General features: G+C 41.9%; 1 protein-coding gene across 3 annotated transcripts in view; it reads right to left on the reverse strand.

Annotated features, from left to right (window-relative positions):
• Positions 1-26,046, reverse strand: part of large2 (LARGE xylosyl- and glucuronyltransferase 2) — a 131,388-nt gene that overhangs the window by 14,911 nt on the left and 90,431 nt on the right. For 2 of the 3 annotated variants that reach the window (XM_085161763.1, XM_085161756.1), the window contains 9 exons: positions 16,513-16,740; positions 10,630-10,919; positions 9,289-9,371; positions 6,562-6,685; positions 3,793-3,964; positions 2,204-2,308; positions 1,906-2,018; positions 1,358-1,483; positions 792-947 (listed from right to left, as the gene is read on the reverse strand). In XM_085161763.1, the coding sequence (XP_085017889.1) occupies positions 792-947; positions 1,358-1,483; positions 1,906-2,018; positions 2,204-2,308; positions 3,793-3,964; positions 6,562-6,685; positions 9,289-9,371; positions 10,630-10,919; positions 16,513-16,612 (1,269 nt within the window). In that variant the 5' untranslated portion in view covers positions 16,613-16,740. Of the gene's footprint in view, positions 1-791; positions 948-1,357; positions 1,484-1,905; positions 2,019-2,203; positions 2,309-3,792; positions 3,965-6,561; positions 6,686-9,288; positions 9,372-10,629; positions 10,920-16,512; positions 16,741-17,428; positions 22,008-26,046 lie in introns of those variants that run through there. The other variant, XM_085161747.1, reaches the window with a different exon arrangement.

The following is a 26,046-nucleotide window of genomic DNA, read 5'->3' on the forward strand; positions in this document are numbered from 1 at the left end:
AGTTCATGCACCAAGCGTTGTTAATATAAATGCACAAACCTCCACCTCTGGTCTTGCCGGAGTCATCTGCTAGCCTGTCGGCTCGGTGTGTGTGTTAAGGCTCGGGTGTGAAATTTATGGTTTTCAGGGTTTTTATCATTATTTTTTTAATGTTTTTTATTGTTAACTCGGTTTTCCTGGATCTTTTCCCGAGTGTTATGAATAAATCTAAAATCTATTTTGTTGTATTTATACGCAACACCTTAAAGGCTGGTCCGTGAAAATATTGTCGGACATAAACCAGTGGCACAAAAAATATGTTCTGTCTCTGTCTGTCCTAGCTCTCTCTTTCTTCCCCAAACACCCTCCTTTATCAAAAAAAACCAAAACAAAAGATAAAAACATATTGCAAACAAGATTTGTCCTGCAGACTAATCTCATGGGAATCGACTGGAAAACGATATATGCACATGTGTTTAGCTGACAGGTAACATCATAAATATTTAACAAATAAACTTCACTACTACTACTACTAGATACTTTAGGCAACAGTGGAAACCACAACGCTGCCCCCGTACAATATTACTCAGCAAAGGCCACAAAGTGAAGTAGAGACAGATCAGCTGACCTCAGCTCGGCACAGCCCTGAACTGGACAATAAGAAAACAGGTGGATGTTATTGTTTCCTGCCTGACACAGTTTGAGTGATGTTTGAAATATTTTCCCCCAATGTTAAATGATTACTCTCAGATGTTTGCTACTGTCACAAATATCGCCCGTGTGTGTGTGTGTGTGTGTGTGTGTGCGCCAACCTTGACGCTCTCTGGACTGGCCTGCGTCGGGCAGCCGAACAGTTCCCGTCTCAGCAGGTTTCCATCATACTCCAAGAAGGTCAGATAGAGGTTCCTGAAGAACTCCACGTGTTTGTTTTTGACGCGGAGCTTCTTAGGAGAGTTCCAGTGGATCACCTGAAACCATAACAAATGGTAAATGGCTTGTATTTGTATAGCGCTTTTCTAGTCCTTAAGGACCCCAAAGCGCTTTACACATCCAGTCATCTACCCATTCACACACACATTCAAGCACTGATGATGGCAAGCTACATTGTAGCCACAGCCACTCTGAGGCGCACTGACAGAGGCGAGGCTGCCGGACACTGGCGCCACTGGACCCTCTGACCACCACCAGTAGGCAACGGGTGAAGTGTCTTGCCCAAGGACACAACGACCGAGACTGTCCAAGCTGAGGCTCGAACCGGCAACCTTCCGATTACAAGGCGAACTCCCAACTCTTGAGCCACGATTGCAAGTTTCTGCTACTCAGCCTGACGGCAGCCTGTGGCAGCAAACGACAAACCTGATGGTGCGAGCTGGCGTACCTTGAGGTCAGACACCTCGGTGTAACACTGCTCGGAGCGCGTGTGATCAGACAGCTGAACGTTCCAGAAGCAGGGAAGCTGGTGCACCAGGACTGGGTTCTGCTTTATGAAGGCGTTGAATATGTCCTGCACACAGACAACACACCGCTTTATCAAGAGCCTCGATCCTTTTAACACTAGGATTACTTTGTAGACATGCATAGATCAGAGCTGCTGATGTTTGTGATGATGTAAACAGGATCAAATTTGTGAAAGCATGACTCATCGTGGCCTCGGGGTCTCATTCTGCAGCCCTGCTCTCCAAGACATCAAAAAAAAAAAAGAGTCTTTAAAAAATTCAATAAAGTTTAACAAACACAAGACTGTAAAACACCAACAGCTCGTCAGTGCCAGGATGATGCCACTGATGAGCTGTATACGTGGGCGCCGAGGCGACGGAGTCACAATCAAAGGAGTCCTCACCCAGAATCAGTTACAGTGAAGGCCACAGACTGATGATGGTAACAATGTGTAATGAGTTGACAATCCTGTTTGGAGGTATCCCTAACCTGATCAGCAAGTGATGTACTGAGCATGCTCATAAGTTCCCTCTCTGCCGTCAGCCTCCACATCTGCTCCCAACCGATTCGCCGCAGTCTCTCCAGGTACAGAAGAATGACGCCTGAAACCACGAAGCAGGACACTGGCTAACAATGTGACATTAACTTAAAAACGTTCACTTTGGGCTAAACGTTCACTCTTCAAACACTGAGGTTCTTTGTGCTGTTAGCAATGAGACGACATCAGGTTCTGTGCTGTTTGGAGCAAACCTGCCAGCTCCAGAGATTTGATCAAAAACTCGTTTACCTGTGTTGAAGCCTCTTCCCAGCGCAGGCCACGGTTTGTGGTTTTTCCATAAGTTGCCCAAGTACCAGTCACTCTGATTCTCCACCAGACCAATCACCTGCTTATCTGTGAGTGAAACAACCATCAGCTGAGGAGCAAACATTTCATTCTTCTTTTTCAACAAGTTTTTCCCCTCAACAGTTCACAAACATAATAAACTTAAACGAGCGTCAGTGTTCACAGTAACCAACTGCTTTCATCATTCATTCAGCTAGTTTTAAAAAAATTCTAATTTCTTATTTGATAACTGATATCGAGGCTTCACATACTAAACAGCAGTCACTCTGCTGGCAGCGTCTGCCCGCTAATGCATCTAAAACCCACAGATACATCCGTACGTCTGTGGTCTGCTTGAGGTGATTTTCAGTAACAGTAACTTATTGATGGTTTTCACTACGTGTGATGGTACACAGCAGTCCTAAAAATAAAAACAGCATTGATTTGAAATTTTCATAAACCCACGTTTTATTCACAGTAGCACACAGAAAACAAAAACTTTAAATTGAGATATTTTATTATTTCATGAAAAAAAATAGCTCATTTTGAAATTGATGGCAACAAAAGAACATTTTGTAACTAATTAGGCTAATTGGCAACAGGTCTTTAACATGGCATAAAAAAGAGAAGCAGAGAGGTTCACAAATCTGTAAAAACTCTGTCTTCAAATTCTTTGTGGAACAATTTCAGAATAATGTTCCTCGATGGAAAATTGTGTCTAGAGTACATAATATCATCAAGCGATTGTGTGACTCTGGAGAAATCTGTGTGGAAGGACCAAATGTCCGGTGCCATCCAGAAACGCAAAGACGTGAACATGATCCGGAAACACTGAAGTCTTCTCCGGCTCACAGTTTACTTAAAAAGGACTGTGGCAAAGTGAAAAATTCTTTGGCCATATGAAGAGAAACGGTTCTTAGTGCTTTTCTACTCTGAGCACTCACAACTCTTTATACAACTTGCCTCATTTACCCAAGCACTCTTTTCTTTTTAAGTGTTTTCTATCAAACATTCAGACACATTAACACTCCGATGGATAGATCAGAGAGCAACTTGGGCTAAGACGGGGATCGAACACCAACCTTCCAATTAGCAGATAACCTGCTCAACCTCCTGAGCTACAGCCACACCACATAGTCAACACATCCTCCGGACTAAAGAGGAAATCGGTCAGCTGGCTTGTTATCAGCACTCAGTTCAAAAGCCCGGATCTTCGATTGTAGGGCGGTGCATTAGCATCTGTGGAACTGGCAGCTGTTGTTACAAAGAGACCGAATGCTACAGTGCGGTAAACATGTCCTGCTGCCATAAAAGTCAAAATGGGCTAACATTGCCTCATTTTAAATGTGGTATAGCGTGCCATGTAAATAAAATATGGCTTTATGACATTTGCAAATTGTTGGGTTCTGGCTTTATTTATATTTTACGCACCATTCCAAGTTTTGGAATTTGACAAATTTCTCATTTATAGTTTGACATTTCTGTCAGCACCGGCTGACTTTTTGGAGTTGAGCACGCAATTTTTTTGTCAATGTCAGGTTTGAGGATCTCACCAGTAAACTTCCTAAAAATGCCCCAGAGTTCAGCGATGTCCGTAGCGAAGGTGATGTCTGTGTCCAGGACGATGACCTTCGACAGGTCGGAGGGCAAAGCTTTGGTTAGCGTCAGCTTCATCAAGCCGTAAATACCTGAGTAGTGTTTGTTGGGTATCCACGACACTTCGGACTGAAACGAGAAAAAAATGCAACAGTAACTCTTAAAGCTGTTACAGCTCTGAGCTGGTCATTATGTATGAGCGCAGTTCCAGTATGTGGGCTAACACAAAGCCATATAAGGACATTCTGGCAAAGCCTCAATTTGTTGTTTTTTTTTTCCTGTATCTGCTAAGAGACTCTTTTAATTAATTCTCCTGATTCTGAGTAATTGTATCTGCATAAGTGAATCATCTGCAAACATAATCGGCTTAGAGTCTTGGCTGTTTTTCTCTGTTTTAGTGTGAGTTAATGGAAGCTGAAGAGAGAGGCTGCAGGTCGAGGCTTCTGACAGCACAAAGGACTCATTGTTTAGCACTAAGACTGTGAGGGAGAGGAGAATGTGATGATGTGACGGGGGTGATGTAGGTTGGAAACACAAACAAATTCAGGCTTGTTCCCTCCATCCCCGCCACTCCGACAGAACAGTTATGATGTTAAAATAAATCGTTTGGCGTCTTTGTGCTCAAGCGTCACTTGACTTTTCGAACTTAACAAGCAGTCGTTTCTGTCGAGTCAAAGCTCCTGTGGTGATTGTTGTCTTTAAACTTCGAGGAGCTGGATGAGCGGCTCAGAATCACCGAGCAGAAGTCTTAATTCAGTGACACTTAATTGGATGTTTTGACTGTTTTTGTCCCGTTCCCAGTCTAGATGGTCCCACACTGCTTGGACACCGATCCATGACTGACGGAGTTCCACGTTAGACGCTCACTGTTGGACGTCTTTATTGTCATCTGATATTTGGGGTTTTCTCTGTATTATTCTGGGGTTATCTTAAAATGTAACATGCCTTTGGGCAACTGTTGCTGTGGGGCAGTGGGTCAGGCAGTTTATGTATCAATCCTGCAATTCATCCCAGGACTGAAGGGGGCAGCATACACCAATACAATTACATATACTCTTGTTCTACTCTATATCTGAAGGAGGCGGACGTCAACAAGCACTGGAAACAAACGCAAAAAAGTACACGTGAAAGATCAAACATGTGAAAAACACACGTTACCATTTCGAGACAGCAAATGTTTGCTAACATTATATAACTATATGAATGTGTTATATCAGGGCACCACTTTAAATACAATGATAATTCAACAATAACCTTACCTAGATCAAATGAGCGCATTTAACTTTATTTATACTTGGTTTCCTCACATACCTCAACTGATCTGGCCTAAATATGGAACACTTGTACACCGCTGTCTGCAAGCACTTGTGAGACTCGTAATCTCTAATATCAAGCAGCAAAATATCTGCCACAACTTCACCTACTTCCAAGGTGAATGGAGAGGATGAGAAACTAACAACGCATGAACTCCAGCAACACTTAAAAGTAAAGAGGAACAACTTTCTTAACCGACCAACGTGTGTCGGCTTGTGGCTTTCATCAGGGTCATAGAAACAGATAACACAATTTGTGCTTAAATAAAGGAAACAGAAAAAAATTCAAATTAACCAATCACATCTTCATAGGTAAGCCAGCTGACAGCAGTTAATTGGTTAAGTCACAGCCCAAGTAAATACTGGACTAGACCATTAACGTAAAGGGAGGGGGAGGGGGGGGGGGGACATAATCCCCACCTATCTTAACATGATACATCTGAGAAATACATAAAAAGAAAGAATGTTGAAATTATACAGAAAAATAGTAAAATGATCTCTAATTTCAAATCATTATTATAGCAGTGTTGTGATTATTATTTCTGATTAGTCATATTTATCCTTAGATTCATGAGAATGAGATGTCATGTCCAGTGTTTGTGCGACCGTGGCCAGTGAATTAACAGGTCAAGAATAATACAAGGAGAACAATGACTCTGTCAGTATTCATGTTCAGGCTTGATGCTCCGGTGTTATTAAAACCAGTGTTCCTGTAGCTGTGTGGTGTATGTGGCACAGGAAATCAACAAAGACTAAGATCTCTGACTACAGAGATGACATTTTCTGAATCTGTGCATCATAACATGTATAAAACTTTGAATGTATAAAGTTTAACTTTAAATTGAATAAACCTAAGAGCTGCATGTTCAAAATAAACAACGTAGCATAACTTTAGTTATTACTTAACGTTTTTGGGCCGTAAGTCTGCATAACTTTTTAAAGTAAAGTCAAATTTTACAGTGTGTTGCATTGTGCCTTACCAGAAGGCTGGAAACCCCCTCAGCACCAACATGAGTACAATCGAAGCTAAATGGGAGCTTGACCCTTTATCTCATCCTAAAGTAAGATCAGAGAGCTTTAACGATGTTCTGATCTCTGCTAAAGTGACAAATGATCATAGACATAGACGCTAGCTGTGACCTCCTCTGTCAGACTCTAAGAGATGCATACTGTACCGTGCAGCTCCTATTCTGTCTCCCACTCTTTGATGCTCTGCAACTATTCTGGTAAAGATTTGGAAATATATTCAACGGTACCCTCACAACTTGCTGTTGCTTTGAACTGTGCAGGTTTTCTTTTGATGTGATAAATTTAGGGTCTGACTTTGACTCACCTTGTCTAACAGACAACAAGAAACAGAGCTGTGTTGATGTATTTGGATGAGGTTTGTGTACTTTCAAGGCGTGCTCTTACCTTGAGTTCATCTGCATCGTAGAAGCTGACTTGCACAGATGGAACCATCCAGGACTGGAACAGAGAGCTCAGGATTCGATTTGCTACTGTGTCAGTGATAAAATGAAAGTGGAGAGGATTTCTCCTGAAAAATAAAAAACAGGCATCAAGGTCAAGGAGGTCCTTCCAGTAGGAAATGTCAACACGTTTCACGGCAATGCAATACTGTAATCAGATTACATTTTTCAGTATGACAGTGATGTAACGTGCTACGGTGATATGGGCATCTCTTTTATTTGTAGTGCACAAAAGCGCATCAGTACAACGGTAAAGGGCAAACTGCATCTGGGATAGAAACAACTGCGTTTTACTGCTAACACAAAGGTAACGCGCTAACACAAAGGTAACCTGCTAACACAAAGCTAACAGGCTACCACAAAGCTAACCTGTAAAACAATGCTAACAAGTTAACACAAAGCTAACGTGCTAACACAAAGCTAACACGGTAACATAAAGCTAACGTGCTAACACAAAGCTAACCTGTTAAAATAAAGCTAACATGCTAACACAAAGCTAACACGCTAACGCAAAGCTAGTGCACTAACACAAAGGGAAGCGCTCGGAGTAACATTAGAGCTAAGTGTATGCCAACCCCAAACCACACCTGTACATGTGTCTGTAGCAGAACCTCTTTGGCTATCACTTTGAAGTTTCTTTGGACTGGTGTTAAACTTTGCTTTTTGTTGTGGGTTTATTCTATTATGTAACGCCAACAAAATGATCAAATGTGTGTCCTTGTTAGGATAGGATTTTGTGTCTGTGTGGGACTGTAGCCTGAGGTTTATATAAGTATAATGAGTATTTAAGCAGGATACTGCATAAATTTAAAAAGAAGTAACAAGTAATCTGTAGTACATTTCTTCTCTTGAATAATAACCCCACACAGGGTCGCTGATAAAGCTGAATACATATCTTACTAGTAGTTATTCATGTTAGCTAAGGTTAGCCCTCAAAAAGCATCACCATCATTAGCCTTCTAAATTAGCAGCCCTCTGCCCATGGAGCTGCTATCTTCATCAACAAGCTCTACAGTTTGCCAGCTTTGAATAAAAGCTTGAAGCAAGAGTGCCTTAATGGGTCTTTATCTCGCTTTTGATTATCCAATTTCCCCACAAACATTTCTTTTTGTCCCTTATCACTTTTATTTAATATCCTTTTCTTTTTATTTGCCTTTAGCATGTTTGAAGAAGGCTTCAAATACTTTAGCTTCTTCTTTCTCCTGTACAATCTCGTGTTAACTCTAAAGTCACGTATATCTGAGAATATCTAGGTAAAAGTGGGTTTGTATGTAAATCTATAACAAAAAGAAGAATTTTGTGACCCCCTTTGGAATGACCAGGATTTTTGTATGAATTACTCAAACAAATATTCTTCCGAGTTACAATTATAAACAAACACAGTGTGACTAATAAATAAAATAAATAAACCTATTATGTATTGACTAATGACTAATCATTCACATTGCTGGTTCTTTAATGATTGCACATTGTGCTCTCGGTATGCTCTTCACAGACTGCCCATTTCTAAAGAGAGCAGAAAAAGTCATGAATTTCGACCATTTGTAAACACTTTGTCTTTTTGAACACAATTCTCTAAAAATGCGTTTGTAGGATTTTGTAGATTCCTATATCTTACTAACACTTTTTCCAACTTCCTGTAAACATTGTAGTCACCGAGAATGGTAAAGAGTAGATTTGAAATGAAATTAGCTTGTCAGATTTACTTTAATGTTTCTTAAAGGCTGGGGTAAGTTATGATTACATTACAGCTAAGTGACATTAGTTAGCATGATGAGATTATGTCAGTTTGAAAGTGGATTGCGTCCTCCTTGCAACTATGAAAAAATGGTGGCTGCAGGTCGTTGCATTGCATTTTTCCGTATTTGGTGACCTGCAAGTAGTTACAGTGACCAGCTAGTACAGGTGTGAGCAACCTTCAACATCAAATGAGCCATTTTAGACCCTCCTACCAAACAATGGGGGGGGGGGGGGGGGGGGGGGGGTGAAGAGCAGTACACAGATGTGCTGGCGGACAGATGACAGATATAAGAGAATAAATCAGTGTTTTTATTACAAGCCCATAGCCAGATACAGCTCTTCAGCCAAAGGTTGCTGACCTCTGACCTAGCGGGAAGCAACCTGTCTGAGCAATTGGAGACAGAACATGTAATTCAATTTCTAGCTTGTTTAGCTGATGTGACCAAAGCAAATGAAGGCTAAATGTTTGGTTGAGAGAAATAATATTTTGATCAGCTGAGATAATTTAAGATAATAAGATAAGATAAGATAATTGTACATCCCTTTTTGCTAATTTTTTAGCATCTGATTGCATCCATTTAATTAAACCAATGGAATATACTTTTAGATCCTTTCAGTAATAACCTTAATACGTCAGTTAAAATGTGACTCTTATGTGATCTAAACTATAACATTTTCACTTAGTCTGTTTCCTGTTTAAGCTGAATGAATCTAACTGGGAAATGGGACCACCTCAGCAGAGACTTTAGCCTGCAGCAGCTACCAACCAATCAAACTGCTTGATTTAATTTCTACAGTGTAAAGGTCCATTGGCTCATTTTGTTTCAGTCTCTTCAATTTTTTAAGTAACTCTTTTTAGGGTGACCTTCAAAGAATACATTTTTGTTTACAGAAAACCTAAACTAGAGGACTGACACAAATTTAGACTCACCTGTGAAAGAGGACCGACTTGACCAGTGTGACCACATCTCTGCTGGCGTTATGACCGGCACAAACGCACGCTACATGGATCAGCTAAAGGAAAAAAGAAGAAGAAGTTCTGAGTTTTGGCAAAAGGCAGCCTGTAGCATGAATACTTCCCATTATGGGCGCTAACAGCTTCCATCACAAGCTCACAGCAGACTAGATGTGACTGCAGTTATAGATCTGCCCTATGTGCTAAGTCACACACAGTGTCATCAGTCTTCTCCTAAAGTACTGAAGCTATATTGCTCTGTTGGTGCGTGTCACTCGCCCCCGTCTCTGATGTAAACTTTCATACTGAGATTCTCAAACATATATGATTTCCCAACACTCGCTTTTCAGCAGAAGAGACTTTGAAAAGTTGGAGCTCAAAGGCTCATCAAATCACATCAAAGAACAAAAGTGTTCCCCTGGATTTCAGACCCTGCCAACCCACCTCTGCCTCACTCATTAATTAGTTTGAATGGAGCACTGTGATTCACTGAGCTTCTTGTTCAAGAAATTCTCTCCTGTTTGGGATTAGCCATCAGTGCAGCTGTTAGTGTGACACACTAATGTGTGATCCCATCAGATGTAGTACTTGTTAAAAAAAAAAAGAGAGATTTGTCACCGAAGTGAACTATGTGTAATGAGGTAGTTGCACCCCCCGGCCTCCAGGTGGCGCATTGCTCAGTGAGACAGAATAGCGAGGTCATAGGTCCTCCTCTCCAATATGGCAGAAGCGAGGCAAAGAGAAACTTCACCAGTCGTCTCTCTCTCATCATTTCCCTGTTTTGCAGGTTTTTAACCGGTAAAACTATATAAAACGGTTGTAAAATAAATGCTAAAGCTAAGCCTGCCAGCATACACATGACTCTTTCATGTATTTGTGAACTACTAAGCTGAATTGGTTTAAGACCAAGCACTGGTATGTTGGTTAAAACAATCAGAATGCATAGGTATTTGGGTTAAAAGTTAGAGGTAAAAATGTATTTGAACATGCATTTCATATTGTTTTGAATTGTCATTCAGAGAGAATAGTAGATGATTTAATGGTCGCTACACATGAAGTATTTTTGTTTTCCATGTAAAGATTGTGGTATTGCAGCTTGAACATACAGATGGTTGTATTCTTATTTCTGTTGCATATGGAGAATGTTGGTGCTGCAAATTGAAAATACATGTGATTGTATAAATAAATATGGCAGAAGCGAGGCAAAGAGAAACTTCACCAGTCGTCTCTGTCTCATCATTTCCCTGTTTTGCAGGAACATTTAATCTGTTTTACCGGCCCAAACTCTGGTTTGGTGACATTAGAGTTTATCCTGACCTCACACTTCTGGACGGTGGGTGAGCGGGGACACCCCGTGTGGTTGTTCTTCTCCTCGGCCGTGTTGTCGCCATCCTCGGGCCCCGTGTCTGCAGACGCGCCCCACTGCTGGTTGCCATAGTTACCATCCGCTGCCTGGCCAGCCATACCCTGCGATTGGCTGAGCTGCAGGCGGATCTGTCGGTTCTCCTCTTCCACCTCCCGAACCCGCGACTCAAGGACGGCCCGCTCTAGGACCTGGGCAGCTGGAGTGTCCGCCAGGCAAGGAGTCAGGAGAAGGGAACGACCATCTACGGAAGGAAAGTGAGGCACTGTCAGGCTGTCTGCAGGACAACATGCATGTTGCAAACAACATGCAACCTGTGCATTGCTTTTGCTCTGCAGTTAATCAAAAAATAACTCTTCATTTTTTACTACAGCATTAACAATGCAAAAACATTTGGCGCATGTGTTTTGGTTTGAAATCTCTGATAACTCTTTCATGTTCCAGCAGCAATTTTGGCCTGTTTGAGGCTATTCTTAGCCTTTATTTCTAGAGCCTCAGTTTTTATTGTAGTTCTTATTCATCCAACACTTGTCTGCACCTCAGCAAACTTAACTTACTACTTAGTCGGTAGATGCATCTGTAGTCAGGCATCTAGTTCAGTTACACTGGTCCAATCTACCAGGGTCGGCTCATTACATCCATACAGCTCACTGTGGTTCCCACTGTACTGTAGCTTCTGGATCTCCACATGGTAGCTGTCTTCTACTGATATTATTGCACTGAGCTGTTAGGTGCTGCTGGTTTTCTACTCATTCTCAGTTCAAACTGGGGCGACCGTGGCTCAGGGGGTTGGGAAGCGTATCTGTAACCGGAAGGTCGCCGGTTCGATCCCTGGGCTCTCTGTCCTGGTTGTTGTGTCCTTGGGCAAGACACTTAACCCTACCGCCTACTGGTGTTGGCCGATGGCGCGTTATGGCAGCCTCGCTTCTGTCAGTCTGCCCCAGGGCAGCTGTGGCTACAACTGCTGCCTCCACCAGTGTGTGAATGTGAGAGTGAATGAATAGTGGCATTGTAAAGCGCTATATAAATCCAATCCATTATTATTATTATTAAACATGCACTGCACATAAACTCCTTCACTGGGTTGGCTGGTAGTTAGCAAAAATGTATTATAATATGCAACACTGTAAAGTAACTATAATTGTCAAATAATTGCAGTTGAGTAAAAAATGATTATTCTCCTGTGTTAGTTTGGTATGTTGAAGAACCAAAGTCCCTGCCAAAAAAGCAGTTCAGCCAGACACAGCTCCATTAAACACCAGATTAATTAGTACAGTTATAGCAAAGCTGCTAACAGGCTCTGTCGTCTTCTGCCCAAACTTCTGGAGACGACAACAGGAAGTGTAAAACCCGACCAGGACCTGTGGAGGTGACATCACAGGCAGCATGCATGCTGAGAGTCTGAGAACGTCTCCTGCGGCTCACACTTGAAAATTGGCTTCTCACACATTTGTTCGCTCCTCTTTCACCACCTACTGCCTCCTCGATCTTCCGACAGACTCGGGTGTGAACATTCCCGCGGTGCTTCAGGGTGTGTGTGTGTAGTCTGTTTATTTTTTACATAGTCATTTCTCATTTTGCCAGCAGCTTAAATATAATTTCAATGAAGCTGGAGAGAGTTAAGCTTAAATTCAAACATGTGGAGAATTAAAAAAAACAAAACAACAACAACCCATCAGTGAGATAAACCTGCAATTCTTCTAATGGCCAGTAGGTGGTGAATTTCGTGGTTTTACAAAAAAGTCAGGTTATTATCGAAGTTTATGAGAAAACAGCCTTTGGCTCTGTTAATCCACGATCTCAGTAAACTCTTTCCTTTTTTGAATTTTTGTTATGTTTAATTTGAAAATTGTGGCTCTCATTAGTCAAACAGGAGGATAAATCAGGGCCTACTTTAGGTCAGACAGCATGCCCCCAGGCACAGGCTTGTAAAGGACCTCGCCCGTCCTACATGATGAGTCTCACAGGCTAAGAAGCACAAAACACCAAAAACATGCAGACGTGTTTTCTGTCTGTTTGCAGTTTCAACTCCATTTCTGGTCATTTGCATTTCCCCCCAGTTACACTGAACTTTAATAATGGACACTTTTCTCTCTGTGTGCAAACACACTGTATCAGCTGGTGCACATTTTGCTTCTCCCTCTAGTTCTTTAGCTGCTCTTTATGTTCAGTCACCTTGAGTCTGATAGTTTTAAATCTCTTTATGAGAGTTAATTAGTACTTGAAGCTCAGGCTCATGGGCCCCCGGGCTAATGTCAAGTAGGTCCTTTCACATATCCTTCCACATTATAAGTGGGACTACTTTGTGATGCACAAGTTGATAACTGATGAGCATGCAGGGCCCTTCTCATGTCTGATTTCAAACCAGCAGGACAGCGACCTCACACTATGACCTCACTAATAAATGGGTGATGCATATATATATATATATATATATATATATATATATATATATATATATATATATAATAGCCATTCTCTCTCCATTCCAGATTCCAGCAGCATCATGACAGAAATATTAAATGTAGAAGAAGAAAAGATTACACACACACACACACACACAGACACACACACACAGTCCTACATTCACTGCCACGCTGACCCAAATACTCACTTGAGCACCAAATGTCTGCTACTGGAAATTATCCAACAAATGCACCATTTCCTTCAATGTCAGCAACATTTGACAAAAATGATGTTGGACGATGTCCAGCCAACTCGTCGTCCTGCCTCCATCTTCATCTATACTTATCTCTATTCGTCTTCACATCTTTGTCCTTTTTCTACATGTTAGTCTCTCTGATGTCTTCCTCCTCCTCTTATGTAAGCATAAGCAATTGCATCTTTCTCCCACCGTGCCCTCCTCATCATTTCCCTCTCCCTCTATATTTACTCCTCAGTTCTCCTTTGTGATTGAGTTCTCTCACTTCATTTTTTTTAAAACTCTTTCTCCCATCTTGGTATTCTCTTCTTCTACATTGTGCTCCTTTTCCCTCCCTTCCTATCTGTAACCCCACGGAGCAGCAGCTGGCCCACAGCTGAACAGAGGCATGATGGGAATGTTTACACCCATATCTAATGGCTGAGTGACGAGAAGGAATTGGACTCTTTCAAAATCCTCTTTCTGATTATTTATCTGATCCTCTGTTGTCCATTCTTGTTCCCATTGTTTGTCCTTGTCTCCATATACATGGGCTGTAAATAATGTCTCTGTATGTTGTTATTAACTTGTGTGTAACATCAACCTGCCAGAGGGTCTGCAGACGGAAATTAGCCTGAGGCTATAATCTGGCATATTTACATTTGTTAAAATGTTCATTCATATGTATTGTCCAAAATTGATTATTTGATAATGCGGTAGAGTCCAACTATTTGGACAATTACAACTTTTCCTCCTGTGCACCTTTGTGTTTATTTTCTTCATGGCTTCCACTGTTATTTGGCTTCAATAGGAATTTAAGCAACATTTCAATCCAACAAGAAGTCGTTCTATAATCCAGCTTCAGTGCAAACAGTGGCTTTCTGCGCTCATCTTTATACACAATCCATGATTAAGAAGCAGCATTTTAATAATGTAGCTGTATGCGTATGAAGCTCTCAATGGGCTTTATGTTAAGGATCCCACTGTGTTACAGAGAGAACCCGAATGGTTCTCACTGAGAATCAGCAGAGACTTGGTGACAGGGGAGAGGAAGAACTTCCTTTTACTTGGATTACTGGTCTCAGAGAGGATCAGTCATTTCCTGTGACTGGGTGAGGAAGGCCAGGGTGCGTGTACTCACTACAAAGAATACTGTAGGTAGAGAGGAAACCCTTAGCTGACAGGACAGATGGAGGAACCAGAATCCGATTCGCAGTCAGTCAGCAGAAAGAAAAAAGGGAAACGCTGGTTATTTCTGTGGTAATGTGCTCCAGGAGCCCACTCCATCACTTTGAACACTCACAGCTAAAGTGGATCCACTGAACAGAGACAACTCATCAGTCATCCATGTTGGAGTGCTCGAGCAACGTGGAAGCCTCGCCAAAAAGGAATCCTATGTTCCTGCTCTGCGTGCCCTCCGAGAGTCACTGCCACATAAAACATATACGAATATGGAGATGCATCACCAGGTGTGTGTCTGTGTGTGTGTGTGTGTGTGTGTGTGTGTCTGTGTGTGTCTGTGTGTGTGTGTGTGTGTGTGTGTGAAAAACACTGAGGAGTAAACCTGCATCCTCCTTCCCATCAACACCAGTGTCACTCTTGGACTTAGACGAGCTCACTGGACACTTTTCTGTAAAATCAATTTTGTCCTGTTAGTTTGGGCCTCGCTTCTTTATCACTTCCAACATGGTGTGAATGTGAATGCAGTCACACTGATGCAGCACGATTTCACTTGATTGTTTTAACCTGTAAAAACAGCCCAGCACACATATATATAAAAAGCAGAGATGGTGTCACTGGGAAGCTGCGGCTTTACTGCAACCATTTTGGAAGAACATACACAAAATAGCTCAAAGTCCCCATAGCTGAAAGATGTCACCTTCAAAGAGTTTATCAGACAGAAAAGCAACCAACACATGCAGCAGCCATCACCTGCTGCTGTAAGGGTTAACAGAAAATCGAGTTGTTCCAAGTGACATTAATTGTTAAGGAATCACTGATCATAAATCAGCATACGGAGACCCACTGTCACAAGTATCCTGTTAGTAAATGTGAGAGTGGACAACAATGTGAGTACCAATCAAGGTTTGAGGTGTTTGGATCAAAACAGAAATAATAAAAATCCTGAGCAAGTTCTTGACTCCGTGTGATGGTTTGAGGGCACTTTGGTGGTCTGACAGTGGGAGACTGGGAGACACATCAAGAACAGAAGAGGTGCCTGTTCTGTTTTGCATCTCCGTGCCGTAACATGGAGATGCTGCTTGATTCTCCTGGACCAGTACAGTCGCTGACACCTGTGGAGCTGTTGTACATAACGCTCACCAACCCAATCTGCCTTATACAGGAGGGTTTGTCAAGCTTACAGGACAAAAGGACAAACTAATTCATCACGTTCAATGAATCATTTCTGACCTTATCGGTGTCTTTATTATATTTATGTGCAACTTCTAAGCCTTGTGAGGATCTAAGCATGTAGATAATATTTCAATACATAAAACTGTTTAGTCCTTTGGCACTAAATGCTGGCCCTGGATATAAATTGTTAAAAGGAGAATCATTAGATATGCATCCTCAGTTTTAATGAGATTAAAGCCAAGGCTGCTTACCTATATCAACAAAGTCTGAGGCAAAAACCCCCAAAACTGGTACAATGTTTCCCAAATCGGTTCATTATAGTTTGATCCAGCACTACATTACAGATCAGAGGACTGCTGACATGATCCGCCGAAAATGTAAGTTCATAGAAATGTCAAGGTTGAATTCAAAATAATTAAAAAGCAATTCATCCTGAAGCTGCACCGGCAGAGATACTGTGCCTCTAACATGTGACTTCCTGTGTTAGTATTTGTGTTATTAAAGCTTCTCGAGGAGACACCACGCAGAAACGTCTCTCTGTGATGTCAGAATGAAAAAGCAAACTAAACAGAAAACTGCCTCCATGCGTTTAAAAATGTAACTTCATAGTCAGACTGAAAGGAAACTGAGCCGAGCTGCAAAATGCATCTGATAATTGATGCGTTGCTGTCGCTGGTAGGATTCCTGCGACGCCGTCTGACCCAGACCACAAGCCAGCGTCTATGAAAATTACACCGTGTGGATTCTCAGTTTGGACCGTGTAATGATCAATGCTTGGCAGAACGGGCAGCATGTTGAGTGATTTTGTTGCGCACACATCCTGAAATCTCTTCATACTCACTTTCCAGGTTTCCAGCCAGAAGGTAGAGCCAGGTGAGCAGGACGATGGCTGTGAGTGACGCCGCCAGCAGCTTTAGGCGCCCGCGGCAAAGAAGGTTCATGATGGGACAGCGGCACTGAGGGCTCTGAGGGTCAGGGGTCGGGAAGAGGACGAGGGGAGGGGTGGGGTGGGGTGGGGGTTATCAGGTGGGGCTCAGTCCCTCGGCAGGTCTCTGCAGCATCCTTTCACCTGAGTAGAGAAGAACACAGAGTCAAAACAGGACGCTTAGAACAGAGCCGTCCGAGTTCAAGTCGTTACTGAAGAAAAATCTCCATTTAACCAACAAATGCTGAGTTCACAAGATTTTAATGTGGAAAACTGACACATGTCCAGTTTTCCAAGGACGTCTAAAAACCAAGAACAATTTATCTTCATTCCAGCGGCCCAGCTGATTGGGTCTCATCCCCAAGCAGTCTGCAGATTTCTTATGAGTGATTCATTACTATCTGAGTCTGAACCCAATCTGTAAGAGATCTGAACCACAGAAGAAGACACAATCACACGGTCCGAAAGTAGCAGAGGACAGCCAGACCTCGTCCAAGAGTCCTCACAGATGGCCCAAATTCACCAAACCAAACCCAGGCCGACACTCACAGTTACACTCATAATGATATTTGCTTTCGACCTCGATTATTGCACCTCTGTCTTAAAGAGACACAACTTTACAAAACCAAGAGACAACTTTTAAAATCTGGCTCTTCATCACACAAACATTTACAAATGTTTGTGTGACGCTGCCATGTGTGACACTCCTGTCGCTGGTCCACAAGCTTCAAGAAGAAATGTATAACATCACAAAGTAACCACCTCCCGTGACCAGTTTTATTCACTTTCGTTACTAAATCAATATATTTATATAATATGTATCTGTACGTACTTGTAATTGAATTTCTGTCATGACTGCAGCACCTTCATCGCCCACACTTTGTCCCTGACTGAAGTTGATCTTTAGTCTAAACAGTGAGTGACTCTGGACCTTCAAAGATAAAACAAGGAGTCTGATTAAAACGCAAAACAAAACGAGTTTCTTACAGATAACGAAAGAAACAAAGCCATTTTATCCCAGCTAGACTTGGTTATAACTGTCTAGGGGTTTTTTCGGTGCTGAGACACAGAAATGGAAATCATCCAAAGTCTTTGACTTCAACTCAAACACGTAGAGCCTGAAAAGGTGCCTGGTTAGCTCACCATCTATTCATTAGTGAGCTGGTGGATGGTAAAAGATTGATGCCCTATTGTGATTCATCACTACCATTTTTTCAGCCTTTATCTTCACAGTTTTGGCACATCTCTGTTCATTGTATCATCAAGTTGCTGCTCTTGGCTGGCATGCTCATGCCTGTCTGCCTCAAGGTTGGACATCCTGTTAATCTGAGCTGCTTTCCAGCTCAGCACAGCTGTGGAGACTTACTGAGCTACTGTAGCCTTTCAGCTCCAGCACGTCTGATCGCTCTCTGACCTCTCATCACCAGGACATTTCTTTCTGCCACACACCGAACGTTTTTTTACATCGTTCTCGGTAAAGACTGGAGCCCGATGTGGTGAAAATTCAGGACGTCAGCAACAGAAATACTCAAACCAACAAGCAAAGATCAAACCACTGATTGGATGTGAACACGAGGCTCCTGAGCTGCATCTGCAGAACTTCGTGGATTAGCTGACTATATAATTACAGGCAGATGTTTTAAAAGCATTCAGCTTGAGGTTTGGAGTCACCGTGCAGAGCTCACATGACCGTTTCAGTCGATGAAGCTGAACTGAACTGAAAGAAGGAGAAAGAGTCACTTTGCTCCATATACACAGAAAACTTGAAAAGGGGGAAAGTCCCATACAAGTTTCAGTTTAGCTCTCCATGTTTGTCAGTCCAGCTCTGTCTGTGCTGGCCTCCCTCCCTCCCTCTCTATGTGAGCCTGATTAGAGCGGGAGGTCTGTCTTTGTTTAACAACGTGATTCATTAATCCCTCTCTAATTAGACACAAGCCTGGAGAGGAGAGAGGGCTGCCAGTGGGAAACAGTATGGAAGCAAGCTCGTAGCAGAAAGAAGGAAACTTTGTGCTGGAGGCTCACGTGGAAGAAAAATCTTCAAGAATATTTCTGCGTTTAATAACTAGGAGCTAAATTTACATTTTAAAAGCATTACTGAAACGCTTAAACACCCGCTGACTTTGTTCCTTGGCCTGTTTAAACACAGGCTTGTGTGGCCATTAAACTGTCAGTCATTTGTAGTCCCCCATTTTCAGCCTCTAAAAAACGGGGACTACATATAAAAAGGGCTCAACAGGTAATGCAGTGCTTTTATTAAATCCCTTCAATTAAAGCCGAACGTCTGCACTTCAGTCACATGTTGGTTGTGTGGTGGTGGAGTACAAAGGGAACAAATTAGCATAGTCAAAATACTTACGCACTGCAGTGCAGCCATGATTTCTGGTGATGTTTCCTTGTTATACGCCATACACAGCAGATTCACAAGTAATATTTTATGTGTAAAAATTCTAAAAAATTATGTTTAAAAACAAACAAACATCCAAATATTCAGTTTGAAATTTTAAATCTGTCTGAAACGAGGCCTTATTTAAGGAAATAAGTTGAAAAAAATCGTATTCTGTAACATCTCTGGTGCCACTGATGTGTGGTGTAAGCTGGCGAATGTGGAAGTGCAGCCCATTTAACACGTGACTGTATTCTCAAGTATTCGTCCTTTATGTTGTTTTGTGGGCAATATGCATTTAATCTAAATCCTGACACACCATGACTGTAACCTGCCAAGTGATTGTTACCTTCTCTAAAAACCGTAATAATATATTTTTTGCAGGAAGTCTTTTGATCCTCTTTTCATTCATTTGCAAAGTTTTAATTACCCAAAAAGCAAAACCTCTGGTACTACATGAAGTACTACTGACACAAGTATTTTTTGTCATCCAAACATGCAAATATGTAAAACTTGTCTGCAAGAAATATCCTCACGTATCAGCTGCACACACATCATTTTTCAGAATGTTTAATAAAAGTGTTTTCAGTCTTTAGCGGGGAAACCCATGTGACCACATGATATGATAGAAAGCTCCAGAGCAGCTACCAGACAGACTTAATGTTTTTTGTTTTGTTAAATCAACTATGTCTAGCATCAGGAATTAACTTTTGTTCTTCTTCCTGCCATTTTTGTGCCACATCTGTGTCTAAGAAGGTAATCAATTCCCAACAACAGGAGTGGCACCAAGGTGGGGGCCAAAGGGGGGCACTGCCCCTACGCCCCACCCCACAACTTAAAAATGTTGAAGTGTTCCCTTAATTTTTTTTAGCAGTATATGGAGTTGGTAACTGTAACAGCAGCCTAACACGATGCATGAGCTAACTTAGCAACCGCAGCTTTTTTCAATTAAAAAACAAACAAACACAAATGTGTGGTGCTTAGTGCTGCTGTGGGGTCAACAAGGCTGTCAGAGCAATAACTCTTGGGTGTTACTGTGAATGTTAGCAGGATATCATGCCTAACATAGTTTCCCCTTCCTTGCTAAGTGTCCACTCCACCCACATTACCATCACCTGTTTGACTCAAATGTTACAGGGTTCCAACAAATCACTTTACCAGCAAATTGACTGTTTAATAATGGAGCTGAGCTCTGTCAGGTGTTTGAGATGAATTGAAATGTTGATTCAGTTTTTACCACACGTTATTCCCACGAAACCTAGAAGGAGAAATTTACGACGACTTAAACCACAAAAAAACCCAAACTGTTATTTGTGGGTGCAGCCCCACATGGTTTAAAGTGATGCATTATTAAAACCACAACAATTATCCGCTGTAAAAGTGGATCACACTGCCTGCTGAAAGGCTCTCCAACACTCTGCCAGACATTTCAACTTTCCAACTACATAGAGATGATTTATGAGTTAATTAGTGAGGCTGATGTATGCGCTCTATGTCGTTAAGAGCAATGAAAGGTGCTGAGACAGGAAGAAAGGAGGAGGAGGAGAGCTGAGATGGAGAGCAGGGAGAGTAAAGATTAAGAAGAGGGGAGAAGGAAGACAAGTGTGGCGGGGGGGAAGAAAGAGAATGAGAGAGGCAAGCAAAAGAACAGGGAAAGAGATAAAGAGGGAAGAAGTTTGAAAGATAAGGAAATGGGAGTGGGAACAAACAAGAAAAGAAAGAAGGGACAGGCAAAGAAAAAAGGATGAGAAATGAGGAAGAAAAACAGGAGAAAATGTGAGGAAGAATATATAAAAAGAGAAGGGAAAGGTCAAGACAGGAAAAAGGAAAGGAAAAAGAAGATAGGAAGAAAGGAATGAGGAAAAGAAGGGAAGCAGAGAGGTTAAAAGGGCATAGGAAGCAGAGGAAAAGTACTAGGGAACGAGATAAACAATGAAAAAGAAATGAAAAGAAGATTAAGGAGGTGTATAAAACAACGATCAAAGGGAAACAGAATAAAAGAGGAGCAGAGGTAATTGGAGGTAAAGAATGAAATGAAAAGGAAGAGGCAAGGTAGCCCTAGTACGCAGAAGATTACCAGATTCAGAGAAAAGCAAAAAAAAGCAAAAAGGAGAGGAAGTAAATGAGGTGAAGGCTGAGCTATAGGTCGTGGCGTACTGGACACTCCGCCTCTAACAGCCGTAAACTCAGAGAGGGAACAAAAGTGAGGGGCAGTGCCACTAAAGAGGTGTTTAATAGGCAGCTTTTGTTGATTCTGCAGGAGCTGCACAAAACGTTTTCTCTGCTCTAATTGTAGCAGTAAAAACGCTGTGAGCGGGGAGCAGCGGAGGACTGCGGCAGTCTGCAGCCCCCTCTGTCATCGAAGCAGCTGAGAACAGCACTGAAGGGACAGCGGAGGCTGTGTGGGTGGCACCGGGGTGGAGGCACAACAACAGATAACTCAGTCTAATGGCTGTAAATTAAAGGATAACACAGCAACCACAGAGAAGCAACAATTCCTAAACATTCCTCTGCTATCGTCCCCAAAGCAGCAATTCACTTTCGTTCACCTGCAAATTAAATCAAAGCCAAGGGCTTTGGAAAATCGGTGCAACCATTTATGGCAAAAAGGACTGAAACACAAGAACTAGACAGTAAAATTCATCCTCTGAAAAACATCACAAAGTTTTCCTGCCAAGCACCTGGTGTGTTACTGAATTACTGATGGGGCAGAACGAGTCTGTAGATCAGGGATGAGCAGCAGAACAGGTTTAAAGGAGTGTTTGGTGTATGAAGACGAGCGCGAGGCGTGTTCGCCTGAACTCGCTCCACTGATGCAAACCTAAAGTCCCTGTACAGAAAACGACAGACTCTGAGATTCTTACACTTCAGTCCTTAATGTCGCATTATGTAAAAATAGAAACTGCTGCCACAAAGAGCGACACCGTCAGCAGAGCCTGTTCAAAGAGGCTGACCTGGATTATTTGTTTCAAACGCTTGTTTAAGGGGTTCTGACTTGATTTTGAAGCTAGGTGTTTAGCACCAAGGTTTGAGTCCTATATCTAACATTTTGCTGATGTGGATGGATGGATGGGTGGGTGGATGGATGGGTAGATGGATGGGGGGGGGGGGGGTAGATGGATGAGTGGATGGATGGGTAGATGGATGAGTGGATGGGTGAGTGGATGGTAGGACTGCCGCAAACCATTATTTTGATAGTCGACTAGTCACCGATTATTTTTGCGATTAGTCGACTAATCAGATCATCATCCATTGGACGTACAACATACAGCTTATTGCACCAGCAGCATCTGCTCTTATATAACTATCATTAGCTTACAGCTTTAAGTGTTTAAGGTATGTGCTAACTAAAAATAAAGACAAGATGATAGTTTATTACATTTTAATGAAATTTGCAGATTGTTTCGGTGAAGTTTAATAAACTCCTTGCTATCTAAAATATAACAGGACACCGGAGTAAATTCTGGAGCATCTCACACTTCTGATAATCAGCTGTCTGCTTGACGTTTATTCAGCTGTGTAAAAACTATAACTTTAATCTCAGCCAAACCGATTTACTCAGGAACAAATAAAATACTAAAAAAAGCCAAACAATAACATTTTTAAGTTATCTAAGTGACTTATATATATTTAACCTGAGTAGCGAAAGACGGCGGTGGGTTTGAAAACGATTAGCCGGGAGTCCGGTGTTCTCACAGCTCTAGTGAGCCTTGCCCCCGGCTAGCTATCGAGCTAGTGGGTAACAGACGTCTCCGAAAACGTCGGAGCACTTTTGAAAATATGTAGTGTCTTGATAAACTGAGCAGATATTTGAGGTTTACACAGCTACATTCTCGCTTGAAAATATGTTAACCGTTTATTTTGTGACCCAGAAAGAATAATAAGAGTAATATTAAAACTAACTAGCTGCCGCCATTGTTGGAAACTGAGCTGGGCTGCGCTATGAACTCTGGGACAGAGCTACTTCTTCTTCTTCTTCTGGGTTTAACGGCAGCTGGCATCCTTGTACATGCAGTGCTGCCATCTTCTGTTTCAGTCCGTTATTACACTCTTAAATACTACTACTTATTCCCGCGTCTTTTGTGATCTTACAAAGCTTCAAATGACGCGTCAACTATTAAATCAGTCGTCGACGAGTTTAATAGTCGACTAATCGTGGCAGCCCTAGTGGATGGATGGGTGGGTGGATGGATGAACGAGTGGGTGGATGGATGGATGGATGGATTGATGAGTGGATGGATGGATGGACGGGTGGATGGTTGGGTGGGTGGATGGATGGATGAACGAGTGGGTGGATGGATGGATGGATGGATAGATGAGTGGATGGATGGATGGACGGGTGGATGGCTGGGTGGGTGGATGGATGGATGAACGAGTGGGTGGATGGATGGATGGATGGATAGATGAGTGGATGGATGGATGGACGGGTGGATGGCTGGGTGGGTGGATGGATGGATGGCTGGGTGGGTGGATGGGTCTGATGTGGCAAACGTTGGGTTACAATAAAAAGTTCAAATGAGCGGATCAGATCATTTGTGTGACTCTTGCTTTGTTCCTACGGGCAGTCTCTCCTTCTATTGAAACACGTCAGCAGAGGTGGGTCGAGTATCCAAACATTGTACTTAAGAAAGAGTAGCATTACATTAAAATATTAAATATTAGTCTTCAAAAAAGTTACTCAAGTAAGAGTAAAAAAGTACTTGATGAAAAGACTACTCAAGCAGTGAGTAAAAGGTTATAATGTCCAATTTATTTATTTTTAAATAAATGCTATCAGACAAACAAAAATAAATGTACAAATTTTAGTATTTTCAAGTAGAATATATGTAAAAACATCAACAAAATAAGGCACAAGGATTCTAATTTCCAGATTTCAGTTTTTCACAACATAAAGCCTTTTTAACCAATACCTACAGTAAATAATATAAATATATAAACAGTGCAAACAATTTCCAGTGACATGATATGCTGTAAACTTTATATTCATTTTTGCTCCAAATGGTACAGCAGCCTCAGAGAAAACATTAGAACGAGCCATCTTCAACATATGTTCATACACAGCTCAGTTTACCATAAGTTGTATGGGTGTGCATCTATTTCTGCATATTTAGCAAAAATGTGCCCTTTTTTCACTCAGTGAGGTGATGGTTAAGCTTCAGCAGCAGTTTGCTCTCAAGGTTCTTTCTGTGAAGCTGTAACTGTTTAGCAGTGAACAGGAGTCCTGCATGACTAAGTCCCTCACAGGCTCCTGATGCAGGAAGAGCTGAATTGATTTTGATTGACAGCTTCTTGATGTGAGGAACGCCATGCAATAGATCCACACCTCCAGTGAATGGACATGAAAGGTACCTCTCCAGCTCCCCTGCTTCTGGCTTTCCTGACCCAATGGATCCATCATCTTGGTCGGTTAGGCTGCTGTTTGTGCTTGCCTCATCCAGCTCTGTGTCTAGGTGATGTCTGATGAAGTTGAGACCTGTGGAAAGATGTATGGTTTTCAAAAGAATTAGGTCTAGGCATTATTGTGCCATATAGACTGCCAAACTGCGGATGTTTGGCAAGAAGATTTGATCACACTGGAGATGTTTTTTACAAACTCTTGTTGAAAAACAAATTCTTGTCCTTCATATCCCGCACAAAAATTTGCAATGAATTCCAGATTAAGTTCAAAATAAAAATGCATGCAAAGCTAAACAGTGCTAGCCAACAGATCCTCCTCGCACCGTTTGGCTGTTACTCTGGGAAAAGACGAGAAAGACAGTAATTAAAGCCGTGACTGGAGCTGCGATGTAGCCTCTTATCTCTGCATGGCTGTCCTGAGAAGGCAAACACCTCAGTCTGCAAAAAGATGAAACGCGCCCCTTCCAACCACACGGGAGGGAGATGGATGGAGCTAGCCTCCTAAAGCTGGGCATACACTGTGCGATTTTTGGCCCATTTTGAGAAGATTTTTCAGTCGTTCGAGTGCTTTGGTGATCGGCCCGAGTTTCACCTTAATCGTGTGTCATGCATCGTGTAGTGTACGTGGGGTAACGAGAAGCGATTAACACCTCACACCTTGCTCCCGATCATCAATCATATGGTCGCAAGAAAATCAAACCTGTTTGAAATCCGGTCGCCCCTCGTGAGGGTGTCAATGCAGCCTCTCACACTGTGCACACACAAACACAGAAATGCAGCTAAACACAAGCGATGGAGGCACAACTTGTAGAACTTTTGCAAGCTCATCCAAGTACAGAAGTGTAGAGCTGCCACCCGGGCAAAAGAAAAATAGAAGTATATCACGTTATAATGTAAAAAGTTTATTGTTCTAACAATACACTATCATGTAAGTCAAATATACTTTTCATGTTTGTACAATATACTATCACGTTATTACAATGTACATAATTATCACGTCATTAAAAACCTTTCACGTTCGTACAATATAAATATTATATTGTACGAACGACATAATTATGTATATTGTAATAACATGATAGTATATTGTACAAACATGAAAAGTATGTTGTTAGAACAATATACTTTTGTATACTTTTGAGAGACAGATTTTGTATGATAAGCTTCATGTTATGGACGTATAGTTTGAGCACTCAGGTCGCATCAGAGCATCTGGCCGTATAGTGTGAGACCCTGCATCGTGACCTATGAACTTCTAACCCCTGAGATTCAATCGTACAGTTTGAACAGGAGCTGAATAACGCGGCTGAAAAAAATCGCAGTGTTTGCCCAGCTTAATGCAGACTGTTTAAACAAGCTAAAGACTAAACAAGCTGCTGTTTCACATATTAAACCCTGTCAGCCGCAGTATTGCCTTCTGTTTTAACAGTTAAAGCAGTAGAGACGAGCTGTTTACATGTGCGTTGAACTCTAGCTTGTTTAACCAGGCTAGCTGTTAGCTGTTAGCTTATAGCTCACGCTAGCTAACCAGCGAGCAGTTAAAAGCTGCGGAAACAACACCCACAAATTTATCCCACTACAATGTAGCACCGAAAATATGACGTGATTCTAGCTTAATCAAACTCGGGGCTCGAGCTTGACACAGCTGCTGTAACACAAGACTGACAGCC

Source organism: Neolamprologus multifasciatus, chromosome 1 (genome assembly GCF_963576455.1).
Source record: "Neolamprologus multifasciatus chromosome 1, fNeoMul1.2, whole genome shotgun sequence".
NCBI classification, from domain to species: Eukaryota; Metazoa; Chordata; class Actinopteri; order Cichliformes; family Cichlidae; genus Neolamprologus; species Neolamprologus multifasciatus.